This window comes from Xylocopa sonorina, chromosome 2 (assembly GCF_050948175.1).
Source record: "Xylocopa sonorina isolate GNS202 chromosome 2, iyXylSono1_principal, whole genome shotgun sequence".
Lineage (NCBI taxonomy): Eukaryota > Metazoa > Arthropoda > Insecta > Hymenoptera > Apidae > Xylocopa > Xylocopa sonorina.
Window position 1 is genome coordinate 7,097,286 of NC_135194.1, and position 15,573 is coordinate 7,112,858.

The following is a 15,573-nucleotide window of genomic DNA, read 5'->3' on the forward strand; positions in this document are numbered from 1 at the left end:
AAATAAGTCGGAAAGATACGGAAAGAGAATAGAAAAATAAAGAGAAAGTAAGGTGGCGTTGCGATCAGAAACTCAGTCCGCGCATGCGCACTAAATTTTCGGCAACAAAATCAAGAATTTATACTGTGGTAGTACCACAGTATATAGCAGCGCAACTGGCACGACTTTATGTTATAAAATTTAATGCGCATGCGCGAAACAAGGCTCCGAATCGCAGTGCCATCTGAACTTCTGCCTCACTTGCTCTTTAGTTTTTCTTTCTCTCTCTTTCTTAGCAAACAAAAAGACGATTGAATATCTAACCAAACCTGAAGCTGAATTTGGAGGGAATTCAGTATCTGTTGAAAGCTGCTTGAAAGCGTTGAAGCACGTTCGAGCTATTTCGATGATTTTAGGAGAAAAAGGAAAGAAAGCGAGAAAGAATCAATTTAAAATAATTGTTAATTTCTAAAAGTATTTTGATAAATAATTTAAAGGAATTGTTAATTTATATAAATATTTTATATTGTTTTGTAATTTTCTATAATACATATTTTTTCTTGCTGCTCATGGCGTGAGCAGCAAGAAACGCAAAACCATAGTTGAGCGTGCTCAACAACTTTCGATAAGGGTAACCAATGCCAGTGCCAGATTACGTTATCAAGAAAATGAATAAGAACATTTATAATATAAGAACATTATTTAATTTAATAATAAAATATGTAAAGTATATTCGTTGCCTTTTTTTCACAGTATACAGTAGCGAAAGCTTCTGTCGGTTTTCCAAAAAATTGAGTGTGCATGCGCGTCATAAAAATCCAGTTTGCAGAGCCATCTGGATTTCAGTCTCACTTGCATTTTTTTACTCTCTATCTGCCCAACTTATTTTTACATTTAATTAATCAAAATCTAAAAAAATACTAAATGTATTATTTCTAATACACTGAAAAATAAGGAAAAAAAGCAAAAATCGAAAAGATATAAAATACACATGTTACTATGACTATAAAGATGTAAGAACATAAATATTATATAAGATAAACAAGAGAAAATATAATGAAAAATACAAAAAATATATTATACATTGTATATTTTATTTTAAAATTTATTTTAAAGTTATTTTATATATACTTAATACCTATATATACAAATATATCAGTAACAAACATAATATCTTAAAAGTAAAAGTTTCATTAATGGAAACAACGAAGATATCAATTTTTAATAAGAATATACTTTTTATTAAAGTAGGAATATATATATACATATATATACAATTATATATATATATATTGCAACCTATTTTTCAGTTCTTCCAACTCCTTTCTTGTTTCATATTTTAGCTACTCGATCCACCTCAATACAAACCAAAAAAGAGACAAAAAACAAAAAATAAAATTGCATATACTTTCATTGTACAATCTTTTGATCGATTTATATCTCAGCTACTCGATCCACTTCGATACAAACCAAAGAAAAGAAAGTCAATAAAAGTGTGAAAAACCATTTTTATACAATATATAATAATATTAAGCTCCACTTCAACTTCCTTTAGACGTTTGTTAATGTAGAAGTTTAAAAAAAAGAGATAAATAAATTATTACAATCATTAAAAAATTAAATATCTTATATAAACGCACATCCATGCATTCAAAGCACATCTATATACAACATATATTAAACAAACAAAATATATTATAAAAACAAGACTGCATAGATATAAAAGAAGAGAATAAAAAGAAAATTCATAAGTGTAAAATAGTTAATAATTTTCTATTTCCTTTGCTAATATTTTTATGTGCTTTATTATGTTCCGCTAACGTATAATATATACGCATGCGGAAATACATTTTTATTAAAAATGTAATTGGCAAATTTGGGCATGGTGGTTCAAAGTTTATTTGTTCTGTCAAATTAAAGAAATTACCACCAATATTTTTGTGGAAATACTTGTTTTCAAAATTTTGAACAAATATTTCATCCAAGTTTTGGATATAATCACAAAAATTATTATTTGCCATACTCAAATTTCCAAATATATTGTCTTCCTGATTTTAATTAACTATGAAGGAACAATATATTGTAGTTTCATCTAACACAGCCTTGTTTTCATTTACAAATTCTGTACATGTTATGCAAAAATGCATATCTAAACATTTTTTTTTAAGTAACCGTACACGTACTTGAAAGCATTTACTTCCGGCAGATCCATTGTGCGATAATCATGCGTCGGAATGTTTAAAATTGGACGCGTCAATGGTGCCACACATTCTGTGGACTCTATAGAATTTAAAGTATCAACGACATTCAATATTTCGTCAAAATCATTTGTACAATTTTGCGTTTCTGAATGTTCTAGAAGCTTCATACTAAAAAGTTTCTTGAACGCACGCATAAATTGTACAGGTGTTGGGTTGATACAATTACCACCTTGTTGACGAACACATCCAAAAAAATTCTCGACGCGATCTTGATTTAATCTGCGTGTTTGCAGATATGGGAAGTCATAATTTTTTAACACTTCCCAAAGATAAATAACACTATTAATGGTAATCTGCCAGCAGTTAAAGCATTTCACTTGTACATGTTTATCATTGCTATCAATTGCTTTTATATTATTTAAAAATAGCAATGATTTACGCAAACAATCTGGCTGCTTCTTACTTCCAACAAGACTTTACCATGTTCCTTAGAATTAGTCCTGGTCGACGAATTTAAAATATCAAATAATTTGTCAATTCGATCGATTAATTCTACAGGTTTCGCCAACCTCTTGTGGAAGTAAGTTGGCAGACAGTAGCGTGTACATGCCTGCACCTACATGGTTGCTAAATGTTTGTACAGCGTATTTAACTTTCATTTTTAAAAAGCTATTCGGCTCGATATGCGCTTTTGATAGTTTTGGAGCCGATTTAATCCATTGTTTTTATAACCTATCTCGGTTTATAAAACTGAATAATGTGCGACCACGAAGCAATTTTATCATTAATTTGAAAATTATATTTTGATAAATTATTTCGTGTCGCTTTTATTAAGTGTGGCGTATCAAACATATAAGCCACATTCTGTTCATTAACCGAGAAAGTGGAATTTTCAATGGGATATGCCTAAATTACAAGACAACTGTACAAAGTTAGACCCCATGTCTGTAATTAGTGCATTCGCCATAACACCATAACCATTTAATTTAGTTATTACATTAAATATTATATTTTTTAATACATAACTAGGGCATGCAGATTTTACAAAACAAAAGTAAATTGGCAATTTCCAATTACCTGCAATACTACGTGCCACTATAACTAAAGCACTCTTTGCAGTTTTGGATGTCTAATTTCCTCCATAATTTTCAAAGCCAACTACTTCATCATGTGCTACATTATAGAATAAATGAGCCTTCAAACTCATTTCATCTGCACATAATAAGTAGTGACGCTCTATAGCTGGTAACGTTTTTTTCTTTTAATTCGAGAGCGCGGAATAATTTTTCATTCATTTCTGAAACCAGATTCCATTTTTGTGTAAATAACTGCAAAGTACAGATTGAAGGTAATGCCATTGATTCTTGTAATTTCTTGTAAGTTTGTGGGCTTGAAAAAAATAATGGCACGGCAAATTTTTTAGACCGTGAATCATAACTTCTGCCACGTTTACTTTTACATTGTGCATTTATCTATTTGCGCTGTTAATAATCTATTAAAATCTTCCGGTAATAACTTACGACCTAATTCCCTCAAATTGTTATACTCGGCTTGTCTACTCGTAATGACTGATTTTCTCTTCTTTTCCTTCGCATGCAATCGCCGAATTTGTGTACGCAATGTATTATTTCGCGTCTTCAATCTTTTAACTTGTTTACGTAATTTTTTGATTTCGAAACTAGCATCTAATGATTTCTTTGTATGAGTCGCCACCAGACTTGTTCCAGGCTTCTCAGCAGATGTGCCTCTGTAATATTCAAATCTGTTAGATCCATTAAAAAGGATTTTTAAATATATGTTATAAAATTATATAATTATAAATTAGCTGACACAAAATGAACAACAAAATAATATGAAATAAAATAAAATAAAATAAAGTAAAAGTATAAACTTACAGTTTCATTATTTTTATCCCAAAATTACTGGCAGAAGAATGGCAGGTTAGCAGAATTATTTTAGATGTTTTTGCACTGCTGAAAACAATTTAGGTATAATTTATAACTTTAATAATAAACAACAGAAATGCATTATTTTATTAAAATGTATATTACCTATTCTCTTCTTTAACTTTTATAGCCTCTTCTGCATTTGTATTACTACAATAACAAAAATATATATTATAGAAAATTACAAAACAATATAAAATATAATTTTAATTATTCTATTAATATATATTACCTATTCTCTTCTTCAACTTTTATAGCTCCTTCTGCACATGTATTACTACAACAACAAAAATATATATTATAGAAAATTACAAAACAATATAAAATATAATTTTAATTATTCTATTAATATATATTACCTATTCTCTTCTTCAACTTTTATAGCTCCTTCTGCATATGTATTACTACAACAACAAAAATATGTATTATAGAAAATTACAAAACAATATAAAATATAATTTTAATTATTCTATTAATATATATTACCTATTCTCTTCTTCAACTTTTATAGCTCCTTCTGCATATGTATTACTACAACAACAAAAATATGTATTATAGAAAATTACAAAACAATATAAAATATAATTTTAATTATTCTATTAATATATATTACTTATTCTCTTCTTCAATTCTTACAGCCTCTTCTGCATATGTAATACTACAACAAAAAAATATGTATTATAGAAAATTACAAAACAATATAAAATATAATTTTAATTATTCTATTAATATATATTACCTGTTCTCTTCTTCAACTTTTATAGTCTCTTCTGCATATGTATTACTATAACAAAAGAGATATATATTATAGAACTATAAAATTGTATATAAAATTATAACAAAAAAATATGAAATACAATTTCACATACCTACATAGTTCTTCTTTTTCTGTAGACACATTTTGTTTCGTAATTTCATTTGTATTATCTCTGAAAAAAATTTATTTATTAAATTAAATTGTGTCAAAAAAATTTAATAATTAAATTAAATTACATCAAACTAATAATTATTATTAAACTTATGTCAAACTAATAATTATTATTAAACTTACTGTTGGTTAGTATTACGTCCCAATAATAGTGTTGGAACAGCATCCGGATGAAGGCTAGCTCTAACTTTATTAATTCTGAATAATTTTTCCTCAAAGTGTAAATGACACAGACGAATATTGTCAGATGAATATTGTGGACCTTTATCTATTAGATCAAATCTTTTACATGCATCTACCCATTTCAACCATCTGTAATATAAAATTGTATTAGTTTTATCAATAACATATTAATTTATATATTATATATATATTATACTACTCAAAAGAAGCATGGTATCAAAAAATCGTAAAGCATATTATAAGGCATGTTATACCTGTCTTGTTCCTTTGGAAATTTAAAATAATGTCGCTTCACGTTGAATTGTTTTAAACATCCTAGTATTGCACAGTTTGGCTTCTTTTTTATATCCATTTCTTAATTATTAAATTAATGCAGCAATGTCTGAAACAAAACTAAGATCAAAGTGCTTCCAAGAGAATATATAATTCAAAATATTTATATCAATTAACAATTCTCTTAAATTATTTATCAAAATACTTCTAGAAATTAATAATTATTTTAAATTGATTCTCTTTCGCTTTCTTCCCTTTTCTCCCAAAATCTTCGAAAGAGGTTGAACGTGGCTTCAACGCTTTCAAGCAGCTTTCAACAGATATTGAATTCCCTCCAAATTCAGCTTTAGGTTTGGTTAGATATTCAATCGTCTTTTTGTCTGCTAAGAAAGAGAGAGGAAGAAAAACTAAAGAGCAAGTGAGGCAGAAGTTCAGATGGCTCTGCGATTCGGAATTTATTGACGCGCATGCGCATTAAATTTTGTTCCACACAAAATCGTGCTACTTGCGCTACTGTATACTGTGTCGCTACTGTATACTCTGGTACTACCACAGGTACTACTTTGCGGTAGAACGATTAACCTATTCTGTTTTAGTACAACTTTTGCAGTTGAATTAAGATAATTTCTTAGAAATAACAATGTCTGTGTGGAGACAAGCTGGATTAAAGTAAAATATTTATTTAAAGAATCTCTGATACCAATAGTAAATAATCGCATTATTATAAAATGTTATATAATTTGTGTTCACATTTCAGTTACATAAATTATTCGCAAATAGCTGCCAAACTTGTTAGACAGGCCGTAAAGCAGGATTTGCGAGCAGAAGCTTTAAAACGTGATGAAGTAAACGTAAAATTTACTCAATGGAAAGATGGCAAACCCACTAGTGAGTATTACAATATGATACTAAATTACTCCAATTATAAATTTTAAAACTACATTTATTTTTTGTCATCTTTAGGAAAATATGTTTGTAGTAATATTAGTACATAATGTTCTTTTATGTAGTTCTATATTTTTTAATTTATTATGCGGTTATACAATTTTACAGCTTATTATATATAAAGGGTATTCTATCTAACTTTACTGCATAAGAAATATACCAAGTCTTATTGATTCTGGTGTCACACATAACACGGACACATGTTCAAGTCTGTAGCCTGATTTGCATTGGGAACACGGTGGAAAGGCTATATATGATGGTAAATAGAACATTAATCTATCAACATTTATCATAAGGTGATGTGTTCTGATAAAAAAAAAAATAACTCACAAATAAAGTACAATAAAAAATACATGATTTTAATCTATATCATAAAATTAATAAAAAGTTTAGAAAATTGGAGATGTTCTTATCACGAAAAGTATACTAATGTTGATAAATTAGGTTTCTATCTACCAGTGCTCTGGCCTCAGCATGCATTAATGTCATACCACACTAGAATCAATGACACTCAGTGTACAGTACTAAAAACCATTAGAATTAATTATAAGGGATAGCTGGTAATATGTATCAGATGTAAGTACAAATTACATGTAAAATGATATTAAACTTGTTTCATTACTCTCTATTATGTTATGGAAAAATATATTATTTTTGTTTATAAATGTCATTTTTAGTTAAATCTATTTATAGGTTGATGTAGGCTAGTATGTAATATTACTTTCTATTATTAATTTCTTTTCATGGGGGATAGAAAATACAATTAGTCATGTCAAATGATATATATGAATATATAAATTTGTTATTAGTTTTTTGAACAATTATAGAAAAAAATACTACATATCATTAACAAAATATAAGACACCCATTACTATTATTATTCGCATTATTGGAATTAAAATATCTTGTAAACTAATAGTTTTTTGACATAAATATTTTAATTATTAGTAATTAATTTTAAATATTTTTTTTAGTAGAGAATGGTATATTTTAAGAAATGCTAATATTTATTTATTTAACAATATATGATTCCATCCAAAAAGATAAATTTGATCTTCATATCTCCTCTGTACATCCACTTACAAAAGAATTATTAATATCAAATTATATATTGTTCAGAAACAAGAAAGTTATTCATAGGATCTGTTTTATATGTGTTACCTTATATAACACATAATTAGGGAAAGGACTCATAAATTCTAGAATAAATAGTATTCACCATATGATAAAAAATATTTTAATACATATCAGAATTTTTACATACCAAAATTATCATAACTAACTATAAACTGTAACTAATTTACACATACAAAATCAATTATCATTCAAAATATCCTTCGCGTCCCCTATGGGCTACATGTTACTAGAAAGATAGTGGTGATAGTATATTGTGTACCATTTAAATTGGTCCATTCAAATATTTTTGAAATTGTTGGTGATACTAAAAAATGTTGTAGACAAAAGTTAAGGAAAGCACATTAAGTGGTGTTTGTAAATTTTTTATGTATAGACACATCGAAGACATATAAAGGTTAAGTTTATGTTTTCAAATGGAATCATATATTTTATAATGAATAATATATTTTGAACCAAATGTAGGAATATTTTGTGTACATGTTGTATACATTCTGTTACTTATTACTATCATTTTTATTGCAGCTGAAAACTAGTGATGAATCTATATAAATTTAGAATCGTATGTAAGTGTTGCACTCAAATTGTGTGACGGGTTGTACGTTTATGCAATGCATGATTGTTATTTATCAACATAATTATCTTTACTAAAATAAAAATTATCAAGGTAAATTCAGTACTTAAGGTTTTAAAAGATATGTGTTGAAATTATTGGATTCCAGTTTAGAGAATTTAAAACTTAAATATAAATTCAACATTAGCGAATACTATATACTTTTTATTAAAAGGCTATTATTTTACACAACAACTTAAATTTTCACTGTACATTTTTTTGCATGATATTTAAAAGAAAGAAACTTAAATAAAAATATTATTAATATAAAATTATGAAGGTCTGATGTAAAAACTACAGAAACAATAATGAATAATAGTTTACATATTCTTAATACAAAATGTAAGTTTGTAAAAAATATTCAAAGGAGTTGTATTTGCATTTACAAGTAAGTCGTGTTAAAAACTATACAAAGGAGTAATAAGAAATGAAAAGAAAGCAAAATTGTAAACATCATTGTGTCACTTATATGTTATAAAACTTTCACCATATTCAAAATTTAATTAATTTTACTGAAAGAAGGAAGTTTTAGGACATTTCCTTTTAGTATGCTATTTCATAGTTGATTTTCTTACTCCATACATATTATATCTTCAGAATTTAACCAAAAGTAATAGGGATGTGTTGCTGCATTATTAACACATATAACAGATTGGATTTTTAAAAACCATGTATGTTTTATTAACAATTTTTCTGTGAAATATATAACACTTTAAAACATTGTATCTGAAAATTCCTGTTATTTATTTATGACGAATGCTTCTAATCTACAAAAATTATATTTTATTGCAATAATTGTTTTTGTTGCAGAAAATACATAAATTATATCACAGGTTGGAGAAATCCTGTTCTTCACATATACATATGCGTAATCTTGCATATTGTATACAAAACAAGGAAATGATCTAATATAATAGTAATTTATGTATGACAATTCAACATTCTTTCTTATGCAGTAAAAATATCTTACAATATTATAAATTTCTTTTTAATCTAATCCACCTTCCGCAACTTTTAAAGGATCACCTTATAGTAGGACAATGTGCTTTACAATGTACTAAAAAATATAATATGTGTTAAATATTAAACAATTACACGCATATCTTTATGTATACACCATATATACTTACCTATAAATTCTGACACAAGATCATTATCGCTATCACCGCGCATTGTGCCTGTAATTTCTTCATCTTCTACCATAGGTAAAAATAAATGAATAAATTCAGCTGTATATGGTGGAGCTATTGCTTCTAAAACCTAGTATAAATGAATTTTGATTTTGTAAAACATGTACATTTATATCTTTATGAAAAAAATAATTTTACTATACCTCAGTAACAAAATATCTGATTAGGGATACGTCTGTATCTCCGCGTTGCCAACACTGTTTGATGTAACACACTACAGGTACTACGCAACCTCTACTTAATAAGTTAACCATTCTATCAATTAACATTTTTTTCATCTCCAACTGTACATTAAAAGAAATATGTAATTAGGCAAATGTATACATTTACTAAAAATATATTTTATATTTGCTTTTATTTGAAGTAGTAAAATAAAAATTATTCAAAAATACTTTGTCTTATTCTAAAAGAAAATATTCAAAAATAATTGTTTAGCAATTTAATAAAACAATTAATTATATTATTATTGTTTCATTGAGTCTTAAAAATGAAATTTTCTTTATGTTACCAATGATCCAATTTATTCATATGAATTATAATTATTATTAATTTATTTTACTTTTTTTTATTGAATTTAAGCTGTTCTCACCTGCACAAGTATCTCTAATTCATCCTGTTTACTTTCAAATAATTGCACAAGAAGTTGCAGCACTTTGGGATGCAGTAAAGAATGACAAACTACAACTTCATCGAGTAATGCAAGGTGTACAGGACAGTGTTCTGTGCATAATTTGAAGTATGATGGTTCTGTGACAGTAGACTCAACCCATCTGATTATACCTACACTTACAACAGGAAATCTGAAGAAAAACATTATATTATATATTTTGCTATAAATAATGACAACAATATTGTGCAAACTTGATATTGTTTTGGATAAATTGTACCTTATACATTGATATAAAGTCTGTAATTCGGCTATTAATTCAGTAGATCCCTTATTAATATTACAAATGTTGTGAACCTTTTCTATAGCTTGAATAGTTGTTTTTAATTCATCTTTATTTAATTTCCGTGCGTGACCTTTCTTGGCTGGAATATCACATACACTGGCAGCATAGGCCAATAAATATATGTACTTGGATTTATGTTCAGGATTAATTTTTACTCCAGGTTTAAAAAGTGCATCAATTAATAGTTCTGAAATTAATAACTTAATTAATAAATTATCCTGCATGCATTATTGGGATTCTAAAAACAACCGAGTACATATAACTGTATAAGTAATGTTGTACATTTATACCTAAAAATTGTGGATTACGAAGTAGTTCTATAGGTGGTGGTTCTGCAGTAGAATAATTGCGAAATAATACGCTGATATCAGCTGGATTTAAAGTATTCCGCGATAACATTGATGCCAGTGCTTGACATGCACTAGGACTACTCGAAGCTCCATTAAGTGCCATTGTTATTGGTGTAACATCATGGTGGCTATATTTATACAATATGTAATTTATTATTAATGAATATAGCTTATATATGTATAGGTAGGCTTTGAAGGTGAAAGGACATGTGGGAAACTATAGTGTTGTATTTAGCAGCAAGTATTAGAGGATAGCCATAAATTACACAACTGTTTTCTCATAATAAGAATCCCAAGAAAAAAAATAATAATAAAGAATATTTGATTTATACATTTAAATGAATACGAAAAATTGTAAGAAAACACGAATCAATGCTTACACTCGCATCTTCAAGCCTTCGTTACGGCCTGGCATTATTAACGAAATGTTTTAGTCAAGGATGACCTGTAAATTGTTTCTAGAGATCATACATAGAATATCTCACTTAAAGGAAGATATTTAAATATCTCATGTACTTCATATGATATGAAAATTGTTCATAGTATAATTTGAATAGCTTCAATAAAGAAATATCAGAAAAATAATTTTTTTATTAAATCAATTTTTCTATATTTTCTTTTAATTCATTCATAAAAAGGTTGTTATTTTGACAACTACAATTAATTAAATACTAAATAAATAATATCTAAACGTGCAAATTTTTATAAACAGAACTAATTTTCGATATCGTGTATGGAACACGTTAACACAAAATTAGTGCCAAATATGTAATAGTTGTAACTTCATAACATGTAAAAAAATTAATTTCTTACTTTTGTTGAGCGCATTTAGTGATTTCCTGAGATAGCCTTTTCATCATGAATCCACCACGAGATTCTTGAGCAAGAATTTGCAATAAAACTTGGCTGTAGACATAAGTGTGTTGTCCGTGACACACCATTTTCTATGAGCAAAAAATTATATTTAAACACTAAAAAAAATACCAAACATAACAATTTGTCACGAATTTATTGACGTTAAAGTAATTAACACTGATAAGATAATTAGCTAATATAGAATTATATACAATACAGGTACAATTCATTTAGTAACAGTTTACCGATGATTTAATAGCAATACTAACCGCACATTCTTGTATACTAAATTGCCAATTTTCCGTGTTTTGCAAAAATCCAGCAATTGCAGTCTTTAAAACTCGAGAAAATACTTCGATTTGTTGTGCAGCTGTTGAAATGCTTGTAATTTCACCTTGAAATCCAGCATCAGATATGAGCTATTAAAAATAAAATCAAATATTAGAATGCAACAGCAAAACAGTTTATAAATGTGCTCTCGGAACAAATACTTGAGGCTTTTAAAAAGTGGAGAGCAGTCTCGTGTAGGTATTTAAGACCTTTAAGAGATCAGCAGAGCTCGTATGGAGGAAATTGATACCTCTAAGAGAATATTTCCCCTACTTCCGGTGTAAACGAGGGATTTTCTCCTATTATATAAAGGAGAGAAGTATGGTCATGACATATGCTGGTCTGTCATCCAAGAAAAGGCCCTATCATCAGTGGTAGTATGAACATGGAGGAATCTAAATCTTGCTTCTAGTGTGTCCAACTCAACATCAGCAATTATACCAGAAGATGGTAAGAGAAGCAAGGTGAAGATAAGGATAGCGGGCAAAGATCGTTGAAGGCTAGATCAAAAAGATCGTCACCCAGATCCACTCAGAAAAAAGAAGATTGCAAGAAAGCAACCAGTACAGCTATAAAGCTGCGATGACTACCATCAAAGATAGAATACTCTCACAGAAAATTCAGTACTGAGGCGGTACGCACTAGATTTGCAAAGACTGAAAGCCTAATCTTAGTTGGAATCCTGGGAATATATAGACGACGGGAAATCAAAGCAAACACCTAACTAAACCTAACCACTAACCACCTAACTAAACACCTAACCTTTTGGTTAAAAGAATTGATGAAGCCCGAAGGAATCAAGATGACTCACCTAATGAAAAGAGATGCCCCATGGACCAGGTAAAGACTGGTAAAGTTTAAAGATTGGGTCCAAATCTACTATTGACTAGTACTACTGGTGCCTAGCATTCAGGCATGTCCAGCAGTGGTACACTACTATATAGCACATGATGCTGCAATTATAGCAAAGACACAGGATATGATCTGATATAATTGCTTAGGTCTCGTTCTACATCGAAAGATGTTACTAATCGACCACAACAGATATCCCTGATGATATGTGTACATTTCATTATAGCGTGTAGGAAAAGAAAGTATAACAGAGATAAGTTTTGAAGAGTAAGAATGATTATGAACAAGCTTGAAGAATTAAAATGTAATAGATCAATGATCTTGTCTCAAAGTACGCTACGCATATCTAGCTAAATAAAAATATAGATTCATATAAAAAAAAAGCCAAGACCAGTAAATGCATACCTTAAAGCAGTTATCTAGTTATTCCACTACATAATTAAACAATTTAATAAAAATTTATGTTTTATATTTAAAAACTATTTTTACCTTTATAGTAAAATTTAGCATCAAACAATCAGGATATTCCTCTGCAAGTCTGTAAATAAGTGACCTCCAAGTAGGATGTTGTATCATTTCAGTTAACCACGCAGGTGTCTGGTAAAAAAAAATCAGGTTTAAATATTAACTAAATTTAAATCTTTAACTCAGTATTTAATTAATGTTTTAAAAACACACTTCGCCTTCCTCTGTAAAGATTTTATCTGCTTTCTTAGGATCAAATGTTTTCAGTATCATATCCTTTAAGTTGTTTTCTACCATAGCTTGTACATCTGAAACTTTAACTCCAGCAAGTATAAGCCATTCTGCAAGAAGATTTGCCATTTGAGCACAAGCTGTGTAATTTTTAGATAACAATTCTATTACTTGTTCTGGATTTCCACCAGCTTGAAAATATCTATTGGAGCAGAAAGAAATTATAAGATATACACCATTCATATAATAACTACTATTTATAAAATATTGTATTATACCTTTTAAGTTGTGTAAAGATACCAGGCTCCATAATGTAATCTGGTGTCTTAAATTTATCTAAACATTCGTTTAATATTTCTTGAGGATTATCAAAACTATCTTCTCCCCTACAGTCTTCACTTCTTGTCATTTCTTCTGTCCAAGCCCCATGATCTTCATCATAATCTGACTCCATTGTTTCTAGAGATAATGCATAATGCTTAATATCATGGTAATTATTATATATTCACATTTATTAATATATGCACTCCTTCAAAAATTTATTAAGTAATCAAAATAAATACTGTGTATTAATAAATAGAAAATCCTAATATAAAGTATTCACATATTATTATTGACTAACGCATCTTCAAGTGAAACATGAACTAATACATTATACTATTTCTTTAAAAAAGTAATGTTATATAAATTGATTTTCAATTTTTTAGCCAAAAATAACACAATTTTACTTACTTTCTTTTAATAGAAGAAATCTATATCTTTTATTATATTATATTAAAACAATCATATGGTGGTAGATCCCACACACATAGACACAATAAGATGTGATAAAATAACAGTTAAAAACCATTTTGAATGATTCGATACGATTTTAAATATATTTTATTTTACTATACTTTCAAATTTAACGACGAAATTGTTTATTCATCAAAAGAAGTTAAATCATCTCAAATATAATGCAAATGAAAAAAATAAGTCGCATTGTGTCTTTCGTTCCTACTTTCTTCATATGAACTTGTTTACATAAAACTCTTTTATTATATTTTATGATGTAAACATCTAATATTTATCATTTCTTATAAAAGCATTACTTTATTTGAAATAAAATAGTATTGTTAACATATTGAAATATTGTCATTTAATTATTTGGAATATAATATACAAATGTTTTAAAAAATTATACACATGAATAAGTTTAAAGACAAACTAAATAAATTTTTGTTTTCGTAAGTATTTTCTCATAACATATAACTCTTTAATATGTAAGTTATTCTTTGAGTTGTTACAATTATACATTAATACCGAAAAAGAAATTTTTATAACAGTGTATAACTTATTACACGTAACCTATACAAATCATAAAGTAGAAAAGAGATTAAGATAATACTAAAGTAATTTGTTAGACAGATTATTAAATATGTAATTGTATTACAATCGTGTACAATCATAACATGTTTCATATTTTTCAATATAAAAATTATTTATTTATACCTTTTTATTGCTAATATAGCGTTTTAACCTACGTAATTTATAAACAACGGGATTACAATCAAATTATACAGGTAAACGTATAATATACAAGATTAGAAAATCTAATGGTCACACAAACGATTCTTAACACGAAATAATTGACATTGTTTTTATTTATTTAAGAGGTAACAACAATACACTTCTTACTAAAAAGAACTAATTACATGCTTGGCAGTCAAACTCAAACTGATTCGAACCAAGCTAACCAACCTCTGAAGTTTGGCTTATTTTTTATCGAGATTCGGTTCTAGCGTACATTACTGATATTATTTCTTGATGAATCGATAAGCGCCAAATACAAATGTTATTTCCGCAAAATATTTTCTATACCCATACACAGAAGAAACGACGAAAAAAATGAAATTAATAAATACATATATATATTCAACCTACTTTACCATTAAAAATGAATAAATAATTTTATTTTCTTTTTGATTTGAAAGCGGGTAAAAATAGACCGATTTTAGACTTAAACATCAACGAACGATTTGTACGGAATAAATTTGTAGAAATCTTAAAAAATTAACCGTAATAATATATTATATTAAACATACAGATAGAAATAAAAACATACTAATTATAATTAGTATGTTTCAATTTATATATAAATTGAAT

The 15,573-nt window shown here is 27.6% G+C and overlaps 2 protein-coding genes across 4 annotated transcripts; one reads left to right on the forward strand and one right to left on the reverse strand.

The window, feature by feature from the left end:
- Window positions 1-6,058: 6,058 nt before the first annotated feature.
- Window positions 6,059-9,183, forward strand: LOC143432995 (protein stunted). 3 transcript variants are annotated; one of them, XM_076910035.1, is made up of 4 exons: window positions 6,059-6,179; window positions 6,268-6,398; window positions 8,115-8,155; window positions 9,013-9,183. In XM_076910035.1, the coding sequence occupies exons 1-3, from the start codon at window positions 6,151-6,153 to the stop codon at window positions 8,123-8,125; spliced, it is 171 nt and encodes a 56-aa protein (XP_076766150.1). In that variant the 5' UTR covers window positions 6,059-6,150; the 3' UTR covers window positions 8,126-8,155; window positions 9,013-9,183. The 3 variants fall into 3 exon arrangements, with proteins under 3 accessions (XP_076766150.1, XP_076766149.1, XP_076766148.1); XM_076910034.1 differs by lacking the exon at window positions 8,115-8,155; XM_076910033.1 differs by lacking the exons at window positions 8,115-8,155; window positions 9,013-9,183 and adding an exon at window positions 6,564-6,592.
- Window positions 9,121-15,051, reverse strand: Th1 (negative elongation factor complex member TH1). Its single transcript, XM_076910032.1, has 12 exons — window positions 14,920-15,051; window positions 13,707-13,887; window positions 13,411-13,630; window positions 13,222-13,329; window positions 11,820-11,969; window positions 11,509-11,639; window positions 10,636-10,823; window positions 10,280-10,532; window positions 9,982-10,192; window positions 9,536-9,676; window positions 9,333-9,462; window positions 9,121-9,259 (listed from the first exon to the last, which is right to left on the reverse strand). The coding sequence occupies exons 2-12, from the start codon at window positions 13,880-13,882 to the stop codon at window positions 9,225-9,227; spliced, it is 1,743 nt and encodes a 580-aa protein (XP_076766147.1). The 5' UTR covers window positions 13,883-13,887; window positions 14,920-15,051; the 3' UTR covers window positions 9,121-9,224.
- Between the last annotated feature and the right edge of the window lie 522 nt (window positions 15,052-15,573).